The sequence below is a fragment of the Amia ocellicauda genome, chromosome 1, assembly GCF_036373705.1.
Source record: "Amia ocellicauda isolate fAmiCal2 chromosome 1, fAmiCal2.hap1, whole genome shotgun sequence".
Lineage (NCBI taxonomy): Eukaryota > Metazoa > Chordata > Actinopteri > Amiiformes > Amiidae > Amia > Amia ocellicauda.
Genome location: NC_089850.1, coordinates 1,491,472 through 1,510,394, shown reverse-complemented (window position 1 = coordinate 1,510,394; position 18,923 = coordinate 1,491,472). Strand labels below are relative to the sequence as shown.

The window sequence follows — 18,923 nt, the reverse complement described above, 5'->3', positions numbered from 1 at the left end:
GTGCAGGTTCAAGTGGTGGCTTAACTTATTTGTGAAGTTTCATTAGTCTACTGTATTCTAATGTGCAGAAAATGTGTAACGTATGTGACATGGTGCCCTGGACAAGGGCGTCTGCTAAGAAATAAATAATATGCAACAGCCAAATTTGTATTGGAGCAACTCAACTTGAACTAACTAGACAGACCTCCGATTGGTTATGCCAGTAAGCTAGCTCAGGGGTTCCCAAACCAGTCCTGGAGGATCACCTGTCCTGCTGGTTTTTGTTCCAACCAAGCTCTTGATTATATAATTGAGCCTAATATTGCAGTCTTAATTGAGCCTTAATTGTTAGTTCAATTAAGATATCAGTTGGAACAAAAACCAGCAGGACAGGGGGTCCTCCACGAAAGGAGGCACTCTAATCCTACTTCATTCACACAGACCCGTTGCCATTGCTAGCATGGTAGAAAATTCCTGGTGTCAATATGACGGCTTAGCCGTATGTCTGTCACAATCCCACACACCTTGTTAAATTTGTTTTCAAAACTCAGGCATTTCATAACTTCTGATACAGTAGAACAATTCACTGTATAAATATAAGAACATGCATTTGAAAAAAGGTTTTTTGCTGCACTGCCAAGAAACCGCAAGTCTAATGTAATGTGTGAAAACACTAGACTTTAACCAAAAACAATTGTTTTGTAAGAGCCCATACAATTTTAGTGTATTATTCTTTGGGAGGACTTAAGAAAATGTGCAGTTGTTTATCAGAAACACTGAACAGTTGCTTTCACTGTCAGAAGCCAAGTTGACATCTTCAACTTGTGATGTCACGCCCACTTCATGCATTTCAGGAGCATTCTCAATATTTTTCTGAAATACTGATTTTGGGACTCTCAAAAGTGCAAACAGACATACAAAAATTATAAACGTTATTGCTCATTATGAAATTATACTAAGTAAGAGTCCATAGCCAAAAACGTGTTTTCTATGAGGTTACAGTATTTTCCAAATTCCTGAAGCTTTTCTGTGACACACATTTGGGGTAAAGCATGAATGCACAATACAGAATTAGCTTTGTCATCTGTTGACAATGAAATCTATTTTATTTTGTTCACTCAACTCCATCCTATGTACTTCAACCTCCTTTGGCAAGTCATCCTAACAAAGGGCATGAGAAGGAGGCTGCAACTGGATATATAGCAGGAACATTTATTACCTGTGACATGTACAGTGAGGGAAAAAAAGTATTTGATCCCCTGCTGATTTTGCTGATTTGCCTACTGACAAAGAAATGATCAGTCTATAATTTTAATGGTAGGTGTATTTTAACTGTGAGAGACAGAATAACAACAAACAAATCCAGAAAAACGCATTTCAAAAAAGTTATAAATTGATTTGCATGTTAATGAGGGAAATAAGTATTTGACCCCTTCGACTTAGTACTTGGTGGCAAAACCCTTGTTGGCAATCACAGAGGTCAGACGTTTTTGATCCCCTATCAATCAGCAAGATTTCTGGCTCCCAGGTGTCCTTTATACAGGTAACGAGCTGAGATTAGGAGCACTCTCTAGTGCTCCTAATCTCAGCTCGTTACCGGTATAAAAGACACCTGTCCACAGAAGCAATCAATCAAATCAGATTCCAAACTCTCCACCATGGCCAAGACCAAAGAGCTGTCCAAGGATGTCAGGGACAAGATTGTAGACCTACACAAGGCTGGAATGGGCTACAAGACCATTGCCAAGCAGCTTGGTGAGAAGGTGACAACAGTTGGTGCGATTATTCGCAAATGGAAGAAACACAAAATAACTGTCAGTCTCCCTCGGTCTGGGGCTCCATGCAAGATCTCACCTCGTGGAGTTTCAATGATCATGAGAACGGTGAGGAATCAGCCCAGAACTACACAGGAGGATCTTGTTAATGATCTCAAGGCAGCTGGGACCATAGTCACCAAGAAAACAATTGGTAACACACTATGCCGTGAAGGACTGAAATCCTGCAGCGCCCGCAAGGTCCCCCTGCTCAAAAAAGCACATGTACAGGCCCATCTGAAGTTTGCCAATGAACATCTGAATGATTCAGAGGAGAACTGGGTGAAAGTGTTGTGGTCAAATAAGACCAAAATCGAGCTCTTTGGCATCAACTCAACTTGCAGTGTTTGGCGGAGGAGGAATGCTGCCTATGACCCCAAGAACACCATCCCCACCGTCAAACATAGAGGTGGAAACATTAAGCTTTGGGGGGTGTTTTTCTGCTAAGGGGACAGGACAACTGCACCACATCAAAGGGACGATGGATGGGGCCATGTACCATCAAATCTTGGGTGAGAACCTCCTTCCCTCAGATAGGGCATTGAAAATGGGTAGTGGATGGATATTCCAACATGACAATGACCCAAAACACACAGCCAAGGCAACAAAGGAGTGGCTCAAGAAGAAGCACATTAAGGAGTGGCCTAGCCAGTCTCCAGACCTTAATCCCATAGAAAATCTGTGGAGGGAGCTGAAGGTTCGAGTTGCCAAACGTCAGCCTCAAAACCTTAAGGACTTGGAGAGGATCTGCAAAGAGGAGTGGGACAAAATCCCTCCTGAGATGTATGCAAACCTGTTTGGCAACTACAAGAAACGTCTGACCTCTGTGATTGCCAACAAGGGTTTTGCCACCAAGTACTAAGTCGAAGGGGTCAAATACTTATTTCCCTCATTAACATGCAAATCATTTTATAACTTTTTTGAAATGCGTTTTTTTCTGGATTTTTTTGTTGTTATTCTGTCTCTCACTGTTAAAATACACCTACCATTAAAATTATAGACTGAACATTTCTTTGTCAGTAGGCAAACGTACAAATTCAGCAGGGGATCAAATACTTTATTCCCCTCACTGTAGTTAAGCCTCAGCCTGCATTAAGTTTAAGTTAGTTTAAGTTTGTTAATGGGAATTTGTTATGTCCATTATGTCCTAGATTTCGATTTATCAAATAAAAGTACTCCATATAACCTCCAAGAAATCATTGAAAAATATGTTGATATACACTGGTTCATACTAATCATTACTTACCCGATATTTTAAATTTGTCATTCTAAAATATTGCAGAATGCAGTTTGAACCCACAGTCATACACCTACTTTCAACTTGAGTTTAGCAGACTTAGAAAATGTAAATTTGTTTTAGATTTTGTTTCTCAAGTAACATTTATTTTCCACAGTAGAAATAAAGGAATACATAGATTAGAAGTTCTCCTTAAGAAAGATGTCTAAAAGCTTGTCTATGGTGTTCCTTAGGGTGTGGAATTACATATACATCCACTCCATGTGTTATAAAATATCAAATGTTGTCAATGTGTGGTTATATTTCATTAAATAAATAAATATCAACATTTGAAGAATAGATTAATGGATTTTCACTCACCTCTGTTAGGAAATCTGCAGGGAGGTCATAAGCTTTGCACAGTTCTGCAATAGTCACCTGACCAGCCTCCTGTAGTTTGTCATTTACCTCCTCCGCAAGTTGATCCAGATATTTTCTAATTCATTAGATAAGGAAGAAAATTAAACATTAAAACTAATATATTAAACTATAAAATAATTTCAGTGACTTTGTCAGTAGTGTTAGAAAATTGATTATAAAGGAATATATTCCTTGAAAATCAGGAGTACAGACTGCTACTGTAGCTTCATGTGGGCTCATTGGAACAAGTGATATTGGACATGGTTTACTTTGTGCTACAGATACTATTATTTGTATTGGGATTCATAATAATCTTAATAGTGAAAAATACTGACATATTTAAGCTTCCTACAGTATAAATCATAGCCACCTAGCATACTGGTCAATGAGCAACCAGAAGAAGACTGAGTACTCTTTCTTCTGCATGCACTGAACTTGTCAAAAACTATTTCTACACCAGTTCCACTTTGTGTAAATTTAAACTAGCTTCCAGAGGACTGCTTTAATTTTAGGCTATTAAATAATCTATAACTGTGCTTCATACTTTAACTTGCAATTTGTTTTATGAAATGCACACAGTAAAAAACCCTGTATAACTACAAGCCTATTCAATGAGGATTAGAATTGGATTTAATATATATTACGTATCCACAGTGTACTTACTCATCAATTAACTGCCCCAGGACCAGCTGAACACTTTTATCCAACTTAACTATGTCACTGGCTCTGTTCTCAATATGGACCAAATCCACATTTATGATCTAAAAAACATAAAATGGTAAAATGTCAGTATAAATAAATACAAATTGGTTTGCTTATAAAATAACAAATGTCACAGACAATCTGGAGAACCTGAATCCATGAATAACTGGATCTCTACATCTATGTAAATTCCATGTACTAGAAATGCTGGGCAACCATTCACAGAGCTACAGCTAATAGTCAGCAGAAAGAAAGGAGTGATGACTGGTATTTATAACATGTATGAATTAACAGAGAGATCAGTTATCTGTAGAGCTAGTGCAAGAAAATAAATCATTAAGATAACCTCTTCAGCCCCAGATATTCTGAGCAATCTCCCATATAGCAAATGTTTAATACTAGATGAGCCGGTAAATTTGACTGATTTGGTTATTACAATTTGAATCATCTCTGTGTTCTTAAATATACTGCGCATACCCGTTTGTGACTTTTCCTAAATATATGTATTAGACATACCTACAGCGTTTTAGCTGGATAAACTTGAAAATAAATAAGTTATAAACACATTTACCTAGAATAGCCAAAATCGGGTTATTTTGACCGGTCATTTAAATACATAACTCAAATATAACGCATAATTCTGCCTTCCCTTTACAATACAGTCAGTCTGGAGTTCAAGTGGCGATCTCTACCCGTCTACAGTCTTTCATGTGCTTGAAAAACACACGCATTGCACAGAATTACAGGTGTTTTCTTACAGCTGTACTCAAATTGAGTGGATACAGTGATTACCCGCAAATAAACATGGATTGGAAACGGAGATTGAAGAGAGCTCGTTTTGGAAATGCTGTGTATATGAACATGACTGATTCAGGGGCATCAGTGATACTGTGAATGACAGATCATTCGTGGGTTTGTGCCAGAGTTGTGAAAACATTGCGACTGAAATGCCAGGTCCTAATGGCACAGAGTGTTTTTACTCTACTGATCAATACGCGTTTGCTGCATGTAGTACAATAGCACAGGCACATTGCAAGCAAAATAATGATGCATGGACATTATCAGTGGAGGAGCATTTATTGCAATGCTATATATTCGTGGAGTAGAAGTGTTCACCTGGAGAGAACACTTGGAGAAAATGCAGTGTGAGGTACGAGCTCATGCAGGGAAAGTGGAGAAACGTGTCCTGTGTGGACTGTACTGAGCTGTCAGGTATGCAGGCTAAACATATAGTAAATAGTTTATTGAAATACAAAGCTACAGTGAATAAAAGCACTATGTTGAAAACAAAGTTTACACAGTGTTGAAATGGTTTACTTTAGTGTACAATTATGTTTTGATAAATGCAATAGTTATTTGTGAACTATAAAATATAGATTTTGAGCATTATTCCAATATTTACGTTTACAATATTTCATTCTCTTATTGTATGATGTTTTTGAGCTTTTTGCTTAATGTAGGCTATATAGTTATTTATATTCTGATTGCAGTGTGGCGTTTAGAAAAAAAGCGTTTTGATGTTATTTATAACAATAATATTAATGTTTTATGATCATATTTCAATTTAAATACTCCATTTGTTCAATGTAAATGTTGGATTTGATGTTCATGATCAAACGTCTAAGTTGTATACGATCGTTTGCTTTGATTATCATATTGCAGTTGTTAAAGAGCAATCGGTTACAATGACCGGCTTTGGCGCTGTAGGTAGTTTGAAATGTCGGCGCTTCTAGTGTTAACTAGGGGGCCAATTTTCGGCCCAAAATTCCGCCCCCTTTTAAACCTAAAAATGTTTTTTAATTGCACAAATCTGCATATCAACAAATTATTTTAGCCAATAGCAGAGATGTTCATTGAGGAATTAACCATTCAAAAAGCTTTTAAAACAGAGGTTTTGTATTGGTTAAAAAAAAAAAAAAACTCTCTTAGAGAAGATGGGAAAAGATGGCGGCGAGCTGAAAACGCACACTACATGAGATCGCTTTTAAAGGAGTCAAATGGGGGATGTTTTGAACATTATACTACTTCTGAGACAGTTAAAACTAAACAAACTTTTTAGTATTGTAAACTTTTAATTTGGCACATTGATTAGTATTGTACACAGTTTATCATGGGAATAAATGCGAGGCGGTGACAGATTCTAGTTTATTTCTGCTAAATGTCAGAATCAACCTTTTCGAAACAAATAACAGATAAACTGACAAAAGAAAGCTGGTAAGATTAATAAATAATAAGTAGTAATAGTACGAGATGCATTTCCACGCAGCATCCCCGACCAGCCGATTTCTCCGCAAAGGAGAAAGATCACATCTGCCCCGAGGCAAACACACGCGTTTACAATCAATGCAAAGTAAGCCATGTACATTTATTATTATTGTTAGTAGTAATAGTATTGTTACTATTAAATATGACTGGTAGTAAAAACGACAACAAGTAAGAAGTATTGAACAAGTATTTGTAAACATCTGCGTTTTTTTGAATTTAAAAAAGAACATTTTGGCGATTCATATGAATATCATTTTTTAAGTGATATAAACCAGGTTAATTCAGAAAACTGGGTTGTTTGAAAATAAAAATGGCGGCTGTATAAGTTTAGTTTCTTTGCCAATGCACATTTCTGTATTCATTCCAAAAATAAACTAAATTATAGAAGAATGCGTTTCTTGCGATATATAGGTTTCATATTATGATTATATGCATTTATGTAAAATTAAGTAAGTTGTTGCGCTATGTTAAGTGCGTAGAGCACCCCCTGCGGGCCTAGTACTCTGAGGGTTAAACAAACACGAAATGGGTTCTATTAATATATATGTTTTCCAATCTTGAATAACCATATTATTTATTAATATGTTGATATACAGGTAGTGAGGGAACAAAACTGAAACAACAATGTACCACCACGTGTGGCCAGTACAGTGTGTATGCCCCATGGAATTCTGCAGGAGGGATGCACCATTCTTCCACCAGCAAGTCAAACAACTTGAATCTGCTGATGGAGGTGGAAAAATGCAGTCTCAAGCATTGTCCCAGAATATCCCATACATGCTCAATTAGGTTCAGATCTTGTGACTGAAGGAAATAACATATTGATACATTAGTGTCATACAGTATCCCATTAATTTGTCATGCTCTTTTCATCGCGAACATTTCAGCACAAGCTTTTCATCACCAGCGACAATTTGTCACTAGCAATTTATCAACACCAATTTGTCACCACGGACAATAAAGTCAATACCGTATACGGCAATTTTCAAATAACTATGTAGATGGCTGTCCTGAGATCTTATTTCACAGTTGAAATTATTTTTAGGTATGTTGTGAGTATTAACCAATCTAACAGCTTTTAAAACAATTTTTTGTATTGGTTAAAAAAAAAGGTACAGATTAAAACGTTTCTAGTTTATTTCAGATGGTCAACCTAAATGTCAGAATCCCCTTTTCAACCTAAATAACAGAATTGACACAAAAGAAAGCTACTCGTGGACTCGTAGGCCATGGTAATAGCATCCACAATCCAATGCGAGAGGCGCTGCTTTTAAAGCCCCTGTCCCTGTGTCCGAGCTCCACAGGACACAGTTGATCATAATGCAAATAGCACCTGAGGGCGCGCACAGGGCAGAGCAGGTGAAGTCAACTATCCTGCTCTGAAGGGAAGGGAGGAGGATGAAAACCATGAACTCAATAGGCCTGTTGAAATGAAATGGAGACAGCACTTGCAGGAGGAATGCAGGGTTAGGTCGTAACGTGACCCTGGAGCCATCTCCCACAAAATGGACACACAATGGATGTACAGACAGGGCGTGTAACTCGCTCACACATTTTGCAGAGGTGATTGCCAGCAAAAACTGGGTCGTGACCGCCATCTTGGCACCAGGTGCTAAAAGTCCGCCAGCCGTAGAAGTACTGCTCCGACCATCTGCCTTGGACTCCATGTCCGTCCCCCACCTTGCTCGGAGACATCTGTAGTCATCACTCAGACTGGCCCCAAGGGCACACCGTGGGTCAAACTGTAAGGGCTCCGCCACCAATGGAGCACCTTCAAGCACGCCAGAGTTCTACACAGTTCTGTAGATATTTACTGCTGGATGTGACAGGGCCTTAAGCATCGTGGCCACCATGCCGTGTCACCGTTGGTGACAAAACTCGCCACAATCAAGCACAACATTGTCATTAATTATTGTACCAAGTTTGGTGAGTTTTTGAATGTCTTCTGAGATTTGTTTTGGGTTAAATATCATGCTTTTATAAATACACATTTATAAATGATGTTAAATCCATCATTGCGGCTTAACCGTGTACCCCACAAACTTCATTCTCTGGTTTTATGTCATAGGCATAATCATACGTGCAGAGTTTCATGTATTACATTACATTATCGTCATTTAGCAGACACTCTTATTCAGGGCGACTTACATTTGTACCCATTTATACAGCTGGGCATTTTCACTGGAGCAATCTAAGTGAAGTACCTTGCTCAAGGGTACAACAGCATTGCCCCACCTGGGATTTGAATCCACAACCTTCCAATCCAGAGCCATGACCACAAATCCACAGTGCTGCCTATACTATATGTATACACACTATATGTAACGTATATGTGTATATGTGACACCAAAGCCATCACAGTATATTCCTTAAATAATTTATTGAGCAGATTAAAAAAAAATAAAAAAAAATGTCCATTATAATGACTGGCTATTATACGGTTAACACTAGAAGAACTGACATTTCAAACTACCTACAAGAGGCAAAACTAGTATAATAATGATCTAATTAAACTAGCAAATTGAGTAGTGTATTTCAATGGAAATATGAAGATAAAACAAACATGATTGTTATAAATGACATTAAAGTGCTTTTCTCTCTAAGCAGGAACACTGTACAGTCAAAAGACAGATGCAACAAGCGCGATAATCACTCTTAGTGTCCACTCAATCTGACTACAGTTGTAAGAAAACATCTGTAATGCTATACAATGCGTATGTGTTTTTCAAGCACATGACAGACTGTAGACTGTAGGTGAGGTAGAGATTGTGACTTGATTTGAGTTTATGCAGCTAAAACGTCTTAGGCATATTTTATACATATATTTAGGAAAAGTCACGAAAGGGTATGCACAGTGTATTCAGGAACACAGAGTAATTCAAATTAAATTGGTCAGACTGACCAGCCCTGCGCTTCTAGTGTTAAATTATAAAGGCGAATCACACAAGATAGTACAGTATCTGCGCACAAACTGCAGGGTTACAAGCCGCAAATGGGAAAACTAAAATTTAGATTCAAACTCAATTCGTAAGAAAATATTGAAGACAAAGGAAAGATTTTCCATTTAATTTGCATGCAATGTTTTTCTTACAAGGGCAGTGAGAGTAACCCCATGTATAAGATACACGACTATGATTTGAGGAAAACTAAATGGGATGTAAGAAATACGAGACTGAAAGGAAAATGTTTCTTTAATATTTAATGAATGGCTTTTGTCAATTTAACACAGTTTTGTGTGTCTAAAATAAATTCAGGCAAAAGATGGCAATACATCAAATTTGTTTAAACTTCCTTTAATATTTAAATCATAACAATAATATTACTAATAATAAAATGTACATTGCTTAGAGTAAGAGTAATGCATTGATTGTAAATGCATGTATTCATTGTAGATGTGTTCTTACTCCATTGCTGAGAAATCAGATGAACGAGTTTTCCACATTGAATACATTTTGGACTATTACATCTGTGTATATATTTTTTGAATTTTTTTGTGTGTGCAAATTCTGTAATTTGGGTTGAAAAGGGGATTTTGACAATTTAGGTTGACCAGCTGAAATAAACTAGAAATATCTTAATTTCTACCTTCACCCCCTTGCATTTACCTTCTCATGACTTCCGGCTCCATTTTAAATTTTACTCAAGGCCCATTAATATAAAATCGTATTCAATTCCTCCTTTAATATAAATACATAATATAACGTGATCTGATATAATGCGAATTTGGACATAACTCAGTAGAGCAAAAATGGTTTTTAAAAAGTAAAACAAAGCCAAGCACATTTTACATCAGGAAGTTTACATGAACATAAAGTTTACAAAGGAGAGGAGGCCATTCAACCCATCATGCTCGTTTGGTGTCCATTAATAGTGAAGTGATCCAAGGATCCTATCCAGTCTATCATATCATATGCTTTCATGTGATCTACAGCTGCAGTTGCATGTTCAAAAAATTCTAATGAATTAGCAAGACATGATCTGCCTCGTCGGATTGGTATGACATTTGCCATGTTCCAGTCAGTTGGCAAATACCTTGTTCTAAGTGTCTTTTGGAATATCTGAGTTAGCAGCCTATAAATAATTTCCCCTAAGTACTGTTGGACTATTTAACTATGAACTTCATTGCATACAACATATTTTAGCTTTCTGAAAATTTGGGAACATTTAAAGTCAGACTTGATAGAATCCTTGGATCACTCAGTTATTAATGGACAACAAACGAGCACAATGGGTCGAATGGCCTCCTCTCGTTTTTAAACTTTCTCATGTTCTTATGTTCTTAAAACCATGGATACTCAAATGTAGCACAGCTTTCAAAAATACTTTCCATTGGTTTAGAGCAGCATTACCCAAACTTTTTGGCTTGCGCACCCCCTATACATTTGGTTCACAAACCCCCACCCCACCCCCCCTCACACATTAATATTTGTATTAACAAAGATTAATATACATAGGCTACATACTTATTTGCATTTCACTTTTCACACTTATTTGGCCATTTATATTGGTAATACCAGTAACTTTCAAATGTAGGAACCTTAATCTTAAATCGATCTACTAACTCAAATTAATGAGACTGATGAGCCTGAATCAATTTGGTAACAGAAGATACAGTAACGCCCTCTTTCCATTTCATACGATTTTACCAGTTATTTAAAATATTGAGTTTTTGTTATAAGAAATATATAATTTAATAAACTTCTGCAGTTGCCAACTTTTTAAAAATGACAAAATATAAACATGTGACACCCCAGATTACTATCTGCAAGGGAAGTGTAGGGAAGTGTAATTTTATTTTTCATCCCATACCTCTGAACTCCAGATGTTTAGCCATGGACTCTCTGACAGATGTGGTTGATGTCGAACCATGCAGTCATCGATTACATTATTATTTTTTTTAATGCATTCCCAAGCGGCTCGCCTCCGAAATATGGAAAGCCTGCTGGCCTTGTACTTGGCTCAGGTGGCGGAGTCCTCAGAGCAACATGGCGCATCACCAACCCTGCCCCCTATCTCGGAGATAGCGGCGGTGGCAGATCAGCTGGTCACGGTGATGCACCAGGGGGCAAGGTCGACAGGACAACCCTTGGCAGCCATTGTGGCGGCGCACCGCCAGCTTTGGCTGTCCCAGACACAGCGGGGTCCCTGAGACGGACAGGACTCGCCTCATGGACGCCCCTATCTCGCCAGGCTTTACTTTTGGCCCTTCTGTGGAGGGGATGCTATCGCGCACTATTCAGGAGAGGGAGCCGTCCCTGCAGCTGGCTGGAGTGTACCTAGTGGCACCTCAGGTTCAGCAACACAGGCCGTCTGGGGCAGCTCGCCGGCGGGGAGGCCCCCTGACTGTGGCTCCCAGGCCACAGGCCGGACCACAGCCCAGGTCACAGCACCACCCACCTGCCGATTTCCGCCAGCGCCTCACTGGCAGGCAGGCGCCCACCCAGGCTCGCCGCCCTAACCCTCGGTGGCCCATGGCAGCTCGTGGTAGGAGGGGACCCGGCCCGACCCCACCTCCACCACCCGAGCCCCGCACCTGAGGTGTTCCAGCAGCCTCTGGCCCACCCTTACACCCCCCAGTAACTCTCCAATTGGCAACTCTGCCAATTGGCTATATCAGTTGGCTACTCCCTGCAATTTCAGACACGTCCATCCCCTTCCAGGGCATGGTGTGGACGCAAGTGAGGGACTCGTTGCAGTGTGCGGCGCTTGAAATCGCCACTCTCCTGGAGAAGCAAGCAATCCACGAAGTCTCCCCCCCTGGGGCAGCACGAGGGATTTTATTCCCCATACTTCCTTGTGCCCACGAAAGATGGCGGTTTCCGCCCCATCTTGGATCTGAGGCGCCTGAACTGCCACCTCAAGGTGCTGCGCTTCGAAGATGCTCAACCTGCGTACCATGTCCCAGGCCATCAAGCCCGGTGACTGGTTCACCACAGTGAATTTCAAAGATGCTTACATTCACATCCCCATTGCGCAGGCGCACATGAAGTTTCTCCACTTCGCCTTCAAGGGCCGAGCATTCGAGTTTGCTGTTCTCCCCTTCGGCCTGTTGCAAGCGCCATGCACTTTTTCCAAGTGAATGGACGTCGTGTTAGCCCCCAGGTTCGGATACACACGGACCTGATTTTAGGCCGCCTCTCCAAATTGGGCCTTCGGGTCAATCGAGAGAAGAAACGCCTGACACCAACGCAGCAGGCACAGTTCCTCGGACTGCGCCTCGATTCCGTTGCCATGCTCGCCACCCTGGCACCAGAGAGAGTTGCCTCAATACACACGTGTCTCTTCCTCTTCCAACTGAGAGCTCGTGTCAGGGTGTCCCTTTGCCAGAGGCTGCTGGGCCTCCTAGAGGCTGCATCACAGACCCTCCCCCTCGGTCTCCTCCAGTTGAGGCCATTGCAGTGGTGGTTCAGGTCTCTCAGGATGCACCCTCGCCGCAATCGAGCACGCCGAGTCACAGTGCTGGAAGGAGCTCCGTTGGTGGCGGAGCCCCCACAATTTGACCCTCGGTGTGCCCCTGGGGCCAGTTTACCACCGAGCAGTCATGACGACAGACGCCTCCAAGCAGGGTTGGGAAGCAGTCTGCGACAGACGTGGAGTCTGAGGCAGGTGGACAGAGCCAGCACAGGCCCTCCATATCAACACTTGATTGCCCGCGCCAGACATTGTGCAAGTAGATTACAGCTTCGCTCCTAGCTGCACTAATAAAATCAGTCGGCCTTGCTCTTGTAAGCGGAGGGCATAAGAGTTAACCTCTGTAGCCCCGCTTTGTATATGCTGATTGCAGACAGTTCCCAGTAAAGCGTGACTACGGTCTTCGCTCCTGGACGGCTCAGGTGCGGCCCTACGGGGCCCCTTAGGTTACTGTGTGGAAGACTGGGTCAGAGCATTTCCAAAACTGCAGCTCTTGTGGGGTGTTCCCGGTCTGCAGTGGTCAGTACATATCAAAAGTGGTAGGAAGGAAAAGCGGTGAACCGGTGACAAGGTCATGGGTGGCCAAGGCTCACTGATGCACGTGGGGAGCGAAGGCTGGCCCATGTGGTCCGATCCAACAGACAAGCTACTGTAGCTCAAATTGCTGAAAAAGTGAATGCTGGTTCTGATAAAAAGGTGTCAGAACACACAGTGCATCGCAGTTTGTTGCGTATGGGTCTGCGTAGCTGCAGACCAGTCAGGGTACCCATGCTGACCCCTGTCCACTGCCGAAAGTACCTACAATGGGCACATGAGCACCAAAACTGGACCACGAAGCAATGGAAGAAGGTGGCCTGGTCTGATGAATCACGAGTTCAAGGTGTTGACGTGGCCTCCAAATTCCCCAGATCTCAATCCAATTGAGCATCTGTAGGATGTGCTGGATAAACAAGACTGATCCATGGAGGCCCCACCTCCTTACAGGACTTAAAGGATCTGCTGCTAACGTCTTGGTGCCAGATACCACAGCACACCTTCAGAGGTCTAGTGGAGTCCATGCCTCGACGGATCAGGGCTGTTTTGGTGGCAAAAGGGGGACCTACACAGTATTAGGCAGGTGGTCATAATGTTATGGCTGATCGGTGTATCGGTCGGGCCCTAGTTAGTTACAATTAATTTGACTACCCTATCTTTAGGTATTTTCTCTGTGGGATTGTATTGTATTCCAAAAAATAGAAGCTTCCATATCTCATAGATATTCAGCAGGTGGGTTTGGCTTTAGCTTCAAGATGTCATATAAAATTAATATGGACATATGGGTGGGAGAGGTACTCAGGGAGCCTTGTGTTGTAATAGTTGTTTTTAGGTTTTGTTGTTCCATTGTTAGAGTGAATTAAATGAACCCTCCAGTAGAACTGCACTGTATGAATGAATTAAGCGAACTTAAAAGTTGAATATTGCTACAGCTAATGTTTTATATTTTGGATGTTATTATTTTTATTCTAGGTTACCAAGCCAGTTTACTTTATTAGTGAAGTAATGTTTCTCGTTTCATTTTACAGAAAAGTCATCTGCAATATTTAATTAGTTTCACTCAAATTGAGCCCAAAGCATTCACTAAACAGTATTATAACATACAAACTATAGCAACATCTGAAGGCAACTGTGAGTAAACAGTACACTAACCTGTTGTAGATCCACGATGTTAACCCGACCTTTAAAAAAAAAAAAAGACATAATTAACTTAATTCAGAAAAAAAACATTATTCTATCGGTCTTCACATTAGGGCTAGCACCAAAAAGTCACCTAGTCACCTAATTACAGGTGTTGTCGACCTCACAGCTTGTAGTAGATTAGCCGGAAATGTCCATTCACACTATTTGCTAAAGTGGTGGATGTTACCTCAACATCAAAAGAAGCAAAGACTTCCGTAGTTACACGCAATCTACATCGCTGATGTGGCACACATGGCCACCACTGACATCCTGAAAGCAGCTGAAAGGCATACGTCTTTAAAAGGAAACTATATAGTGTACCACACTGCAGTGAGATTACCTATATATTTTTAAAATGCAGTCGTACAGAAGAAAATACAAGTATGCCCGTGTCTTTCTGGGTGCAGAAGGGGGGGTCCCCAGTGGAACACACAGCTGTACATATGCTGCAGACCAGTACAGCTGAGCAAAGAAGGGCATGCCAACATTATTGCTCAAGTGAACTCCATCAGCACACCACAGACTGCACATGACCTGCAGAATTCCAGCGATCCAAAGCGACCCTGATTTAGTCATTTAAAAGAAAAAGTACAATTCACACTTTGTCATAAAGTGGTCAATCAAGGTACACTGTATCCGTGCACACCACAGAGGAAAACATTGCTTTCAACCCGTCAGCTGAAAGTGGTACCGTCCAGTATGTGACACCTAAAAAAGGCAGTCTAAAGGTTTGGATTTTCAAAGTGTCCAATAAATGACATAGGCTACATAAACAGGAAGTTACAGAAAATCAACTAGCATTCGTTGTGAATAACCTAAAACACATGATCTCAGAACATTGGTGACAATGGATGATATATTACTGTAACAATCTGCACGCTTGTCCACCTTATTTACTTTTTACTTACGTTTCACACATTTGCACTTCATTTCACATCTCCTTCTCCAGTCTCCGTGTAGTGGAAAGCAGCTTTAAACTGAATGCAAGACATGCGTTTGTTTAAAATCCTCAAGATCAATATCGGCCGATAATATTGGTGCTCCGAAATATCTGCCAGGCCCTAATAAGAATACATATGAAAATGAGATTTTAACAGATTTTTTGGGGTTAAACTGGCTGCACTAACAACAAGTAATATACATGTGTTTCAAATGTGCAAATCTGTGGAACTGTAATACAGAAACACATAAAATAAATATGTTTTCGTCCCAATGGGGACAGTGGTGAAGCAAAAATGGCAGTGCAGGAAGGCTTTTCCAATTATATGCACCAAGCCCCAGAATCATTAAAAAAATGAATCATCCAGGTTGTAGCATGTGATGTGAAAGACTGGGGATGTCCGGTATCAATTTACATAAGAAACATAAGAAAGTTTACAAATGAGAGTAGGCCATTCTTTGGTGTCCATTAATAAGTGATCCAAGGATCCTATCCAGTATTTTTTTAAATGGTCCCAAACTTTCAGCTTCTACCACATTGCTGGGGAGTTTGTTACAGATTGTGACAACTCTCTGTGTGAAGAAGCGTCTCCTGTTTTCCGTTTTGAATGCCTTGTAACCCAGTTTCCGGGTATCCCTGCTGATCTGGAAAAGCTCCTCTGGTTTGATGTGGTTGATGCCCTTCTTGATTTTGAAGACTTGGATCAAGTCCCCACGTAGTCTACTCTGTTCCAAGGTGAAAAGGTTCAGTTCCCTCAGTCTCTACGAGTAGGACATTCTCTTCAGACCTGGAATAAGTCTGGTTGCTCTCCTCTGAACTGCCTCTAAAGCAGCAATATCCTTCTTGAAGTGTGGAGCCCAGAACTGTACACAGTATTCCAGATGAGGTCTAACTAGTGCATTGTACAGTCTTAACATTACTTCCCTCGTTTTAAATTCTACACTTTTGACAATATACCCTAGTATTCCGTTTGCCTTTTTTATTGCTTCCCCACACTGTTTGGATGGAGAAAGTGAGGAGTCCACATAGACTCCTAGGTCTTTCTCATGTAATACTTCATCTAGTTCTATTCCTCCCATAGTGTAATTATAGTGGACATTTTTGTTACCTGCATGTATTAACTTGCACTTGCCCACATTGAATTTCATCTGCCAGGTGTCGGCCCACAACTGAATGTTATCTAAGTCCCTCTGAATAGCCTGTGCTGCCGAGATTGTATCTGCTGAGCCACCTATTTTTGTATCATCTGAAAATTTGACAAGTTTGCTAACTATCCCACAGCTCAGATCATTAATATAGATTAGAAAAAGCAAAGGCTCTAGTACTGATCACTGTGGAACTCCACTAACAACCTCAATCCAGTTAGAAGCGACTCCTCTAATCGACACCCTCCGTTTCCTATACATCAACCAGTTCATAATCCACATCGCTTTACATTACCCTGAATGCCTACAGCTTCCAAATTGAGGATCAGCCTTTGGTGTGGAACCTTATCAAAAGCTTTCTGAAAATCTAAGTATATCATATCATATACTTTCACATGATCTACAGCTGCAGTTGCATGTTAAAAAAATTCTAATAAATTAGTAAGACATGATCTGCCTCATCTAAGCCCATGTTGACCATCTCCAAGAATATGGTTTTCATTGAGATGCTCCTCTATTTTCTGTCTAATCATTTTTTCCAGCATTTTAAAGGTGATGCAGGTGAGACTGATTGGTCTGTAATTTCCTGGCTCAGTTTTGTCCCCTTTCTTGTGGATTGGTATGACATTTGCTGTCTTCCAGTCAGTTGGCACATCCCCTGTTCTAAGTGTCATTTGGAATATTTGACTTAGCGGCCTATAAATAATTTCCCTCATTTCTTTAAGTACTGTTGGAAATATACCATCTGGCCCAGGTGATTTGTTTGTTTTTAATTCTGTTAGTCCCTTTAGTACCTCCTCCTCATTTATCATTTATCCTGATCTCTCTTAGGATTTGCCTGGACTGATTGTTAACCTGTGGCATGTTATCTGTCTTTTCTTTTGTAAAAACCTCTGTGAAATACTCATTTAGAACATTTGCTATATCTTGTTTGTTTTCCAAGACACTTCCATTTTTGCCCATTATCTGTTTCACTTCCTCCCTTATTGTCCTCTTGCTGTTGTAGTATTGAAAAAAGCTCTTTGCATTAGTTTTAGCTCCAAGAGCTGTTTCTTTCTATTTCCCTCTTTGCTTTCCTGATCCCTTTCTTAAGATCTCTTTGCAGCTCAACATATTCTATGTATTTTGTTTCGTCTCCGTCCCTTTTGTATGCACTATACAACATTTTCTTCCTCTTCATATTTTTTTGCATACCTCTATTAAACCATTTTGGCCACTGTTTCTTGGTAGTTTTGGTACAAATTTCTCCTGAGCCTCAAGTAGTATATTCTTAAAATATAACCATCCATTTTCAACTGAATCTGTATCCAATGTGCTCCAGTCTACCGCTTCTAAGTGCCGCAAAGCTAACCATGTTGTGATCACAATTTGCCATTGGTTCTCTAACTACTGTCCCTCTGACTCGATCTTGGTCATTTGAAAATACCAAGTCAATGCATGCACTCTCCCTGGTTGGGTCCCTGACAAATCGAGTTAGAAAGCAGTCATTTACCATCTCAACCATCTCTATTTCTGCCTCTGTAGTCCCAACCGGGCTTTCCCAGTCTATGGTTTGGGAAATTGAAATCGCCCATTATAACAGCCACATCCTGCAATTTTAGTTCTTCTGCCTCAATGTCATTTTTCACATATAATGCTACCCCACCTCCTCTTTGATTTTGCCTGTCTCTCCTAAACTGTGTGTATCCTTCTAACTTGTATTCATCCCCATCGTTTTCTGTAAATCATGTTTCCGTCACTCCTACAACATCATAGTCACATGCCAACACTGTGGCTTCTAAGTCCAACATCTTGTTCCTTATAGTCCTGGCATTGAGGTACAAACATTTCAGGACTTTCCTAATAGCGGGTTCCCTTTGTTTTATTTCTTTAGAGAAACATCTCCCATTGTCAGAGCTCCCTGCCCCCCTGGTCCCTAGTTTAAAGAGTCTGATACAAGATGTGCGAGTTGACAGGTCTGCTGTTATTATGCCATTTCCATACGTCTTCTAATGTATTTTTACATTGATATTTATTTAACAAAAGTCGTTGTGTTAGATAAATATTCATCAGTTGCATCAATTACAATGTATTAATTTATGGGGAAACAATCTGCCATAGAAACATGCATTTTCTGCTGCATAGCCGAGATTCTGCTGAAGAGAAACATGTCAAATAGCTTGGAATCCCTGCTGTGAGATGTCTGGGGAAGAGGGCCTGTAGGTAATAAAAACTTTTTGAAGTGGACGAGCCGAAATCCCGACACAAAGCTATGAACCCGGGCCAACCGGCATTTCCAAAAGATGGCATGGATTGACATCAGTCATAAATCAAGC

The 18,923-nt window shown here is 40.5% G+C and overlaps 1 protein-coding gene across 2 annotated transcripts in view; it reads right to left on the bottom strand.

Moving 5' to 3' along the window:
• Positions 1–18,923, bottom strand: part of ufl1 (UFM1-specific ligase 1) — an 83,090-nt gene that overhangs the window by 51,533 nt on the left and 12,634 nt on the right. For both annotated transcript variants that reach the window (XM_066698983.1, XM_066699065.1), the window contains exons 3-5: positions 14,494–14,522; positions 4,093–4,190; positions 3,391–3,505 (exon numbers count right to left, since the gene is read on the bottom strand). In XM_066698983.1, coding sequence (XP_066555080.1) covers positions 3,391–3,505; positions 4,093–4,190; positions 14,494–14,522 — 242 coding nt within the window. The remainder of the gene's footprint in view (positions 1–3,390; positions 3,506–4,092; positions 4,191–14,493; positions 14,523–18,923) is intronic.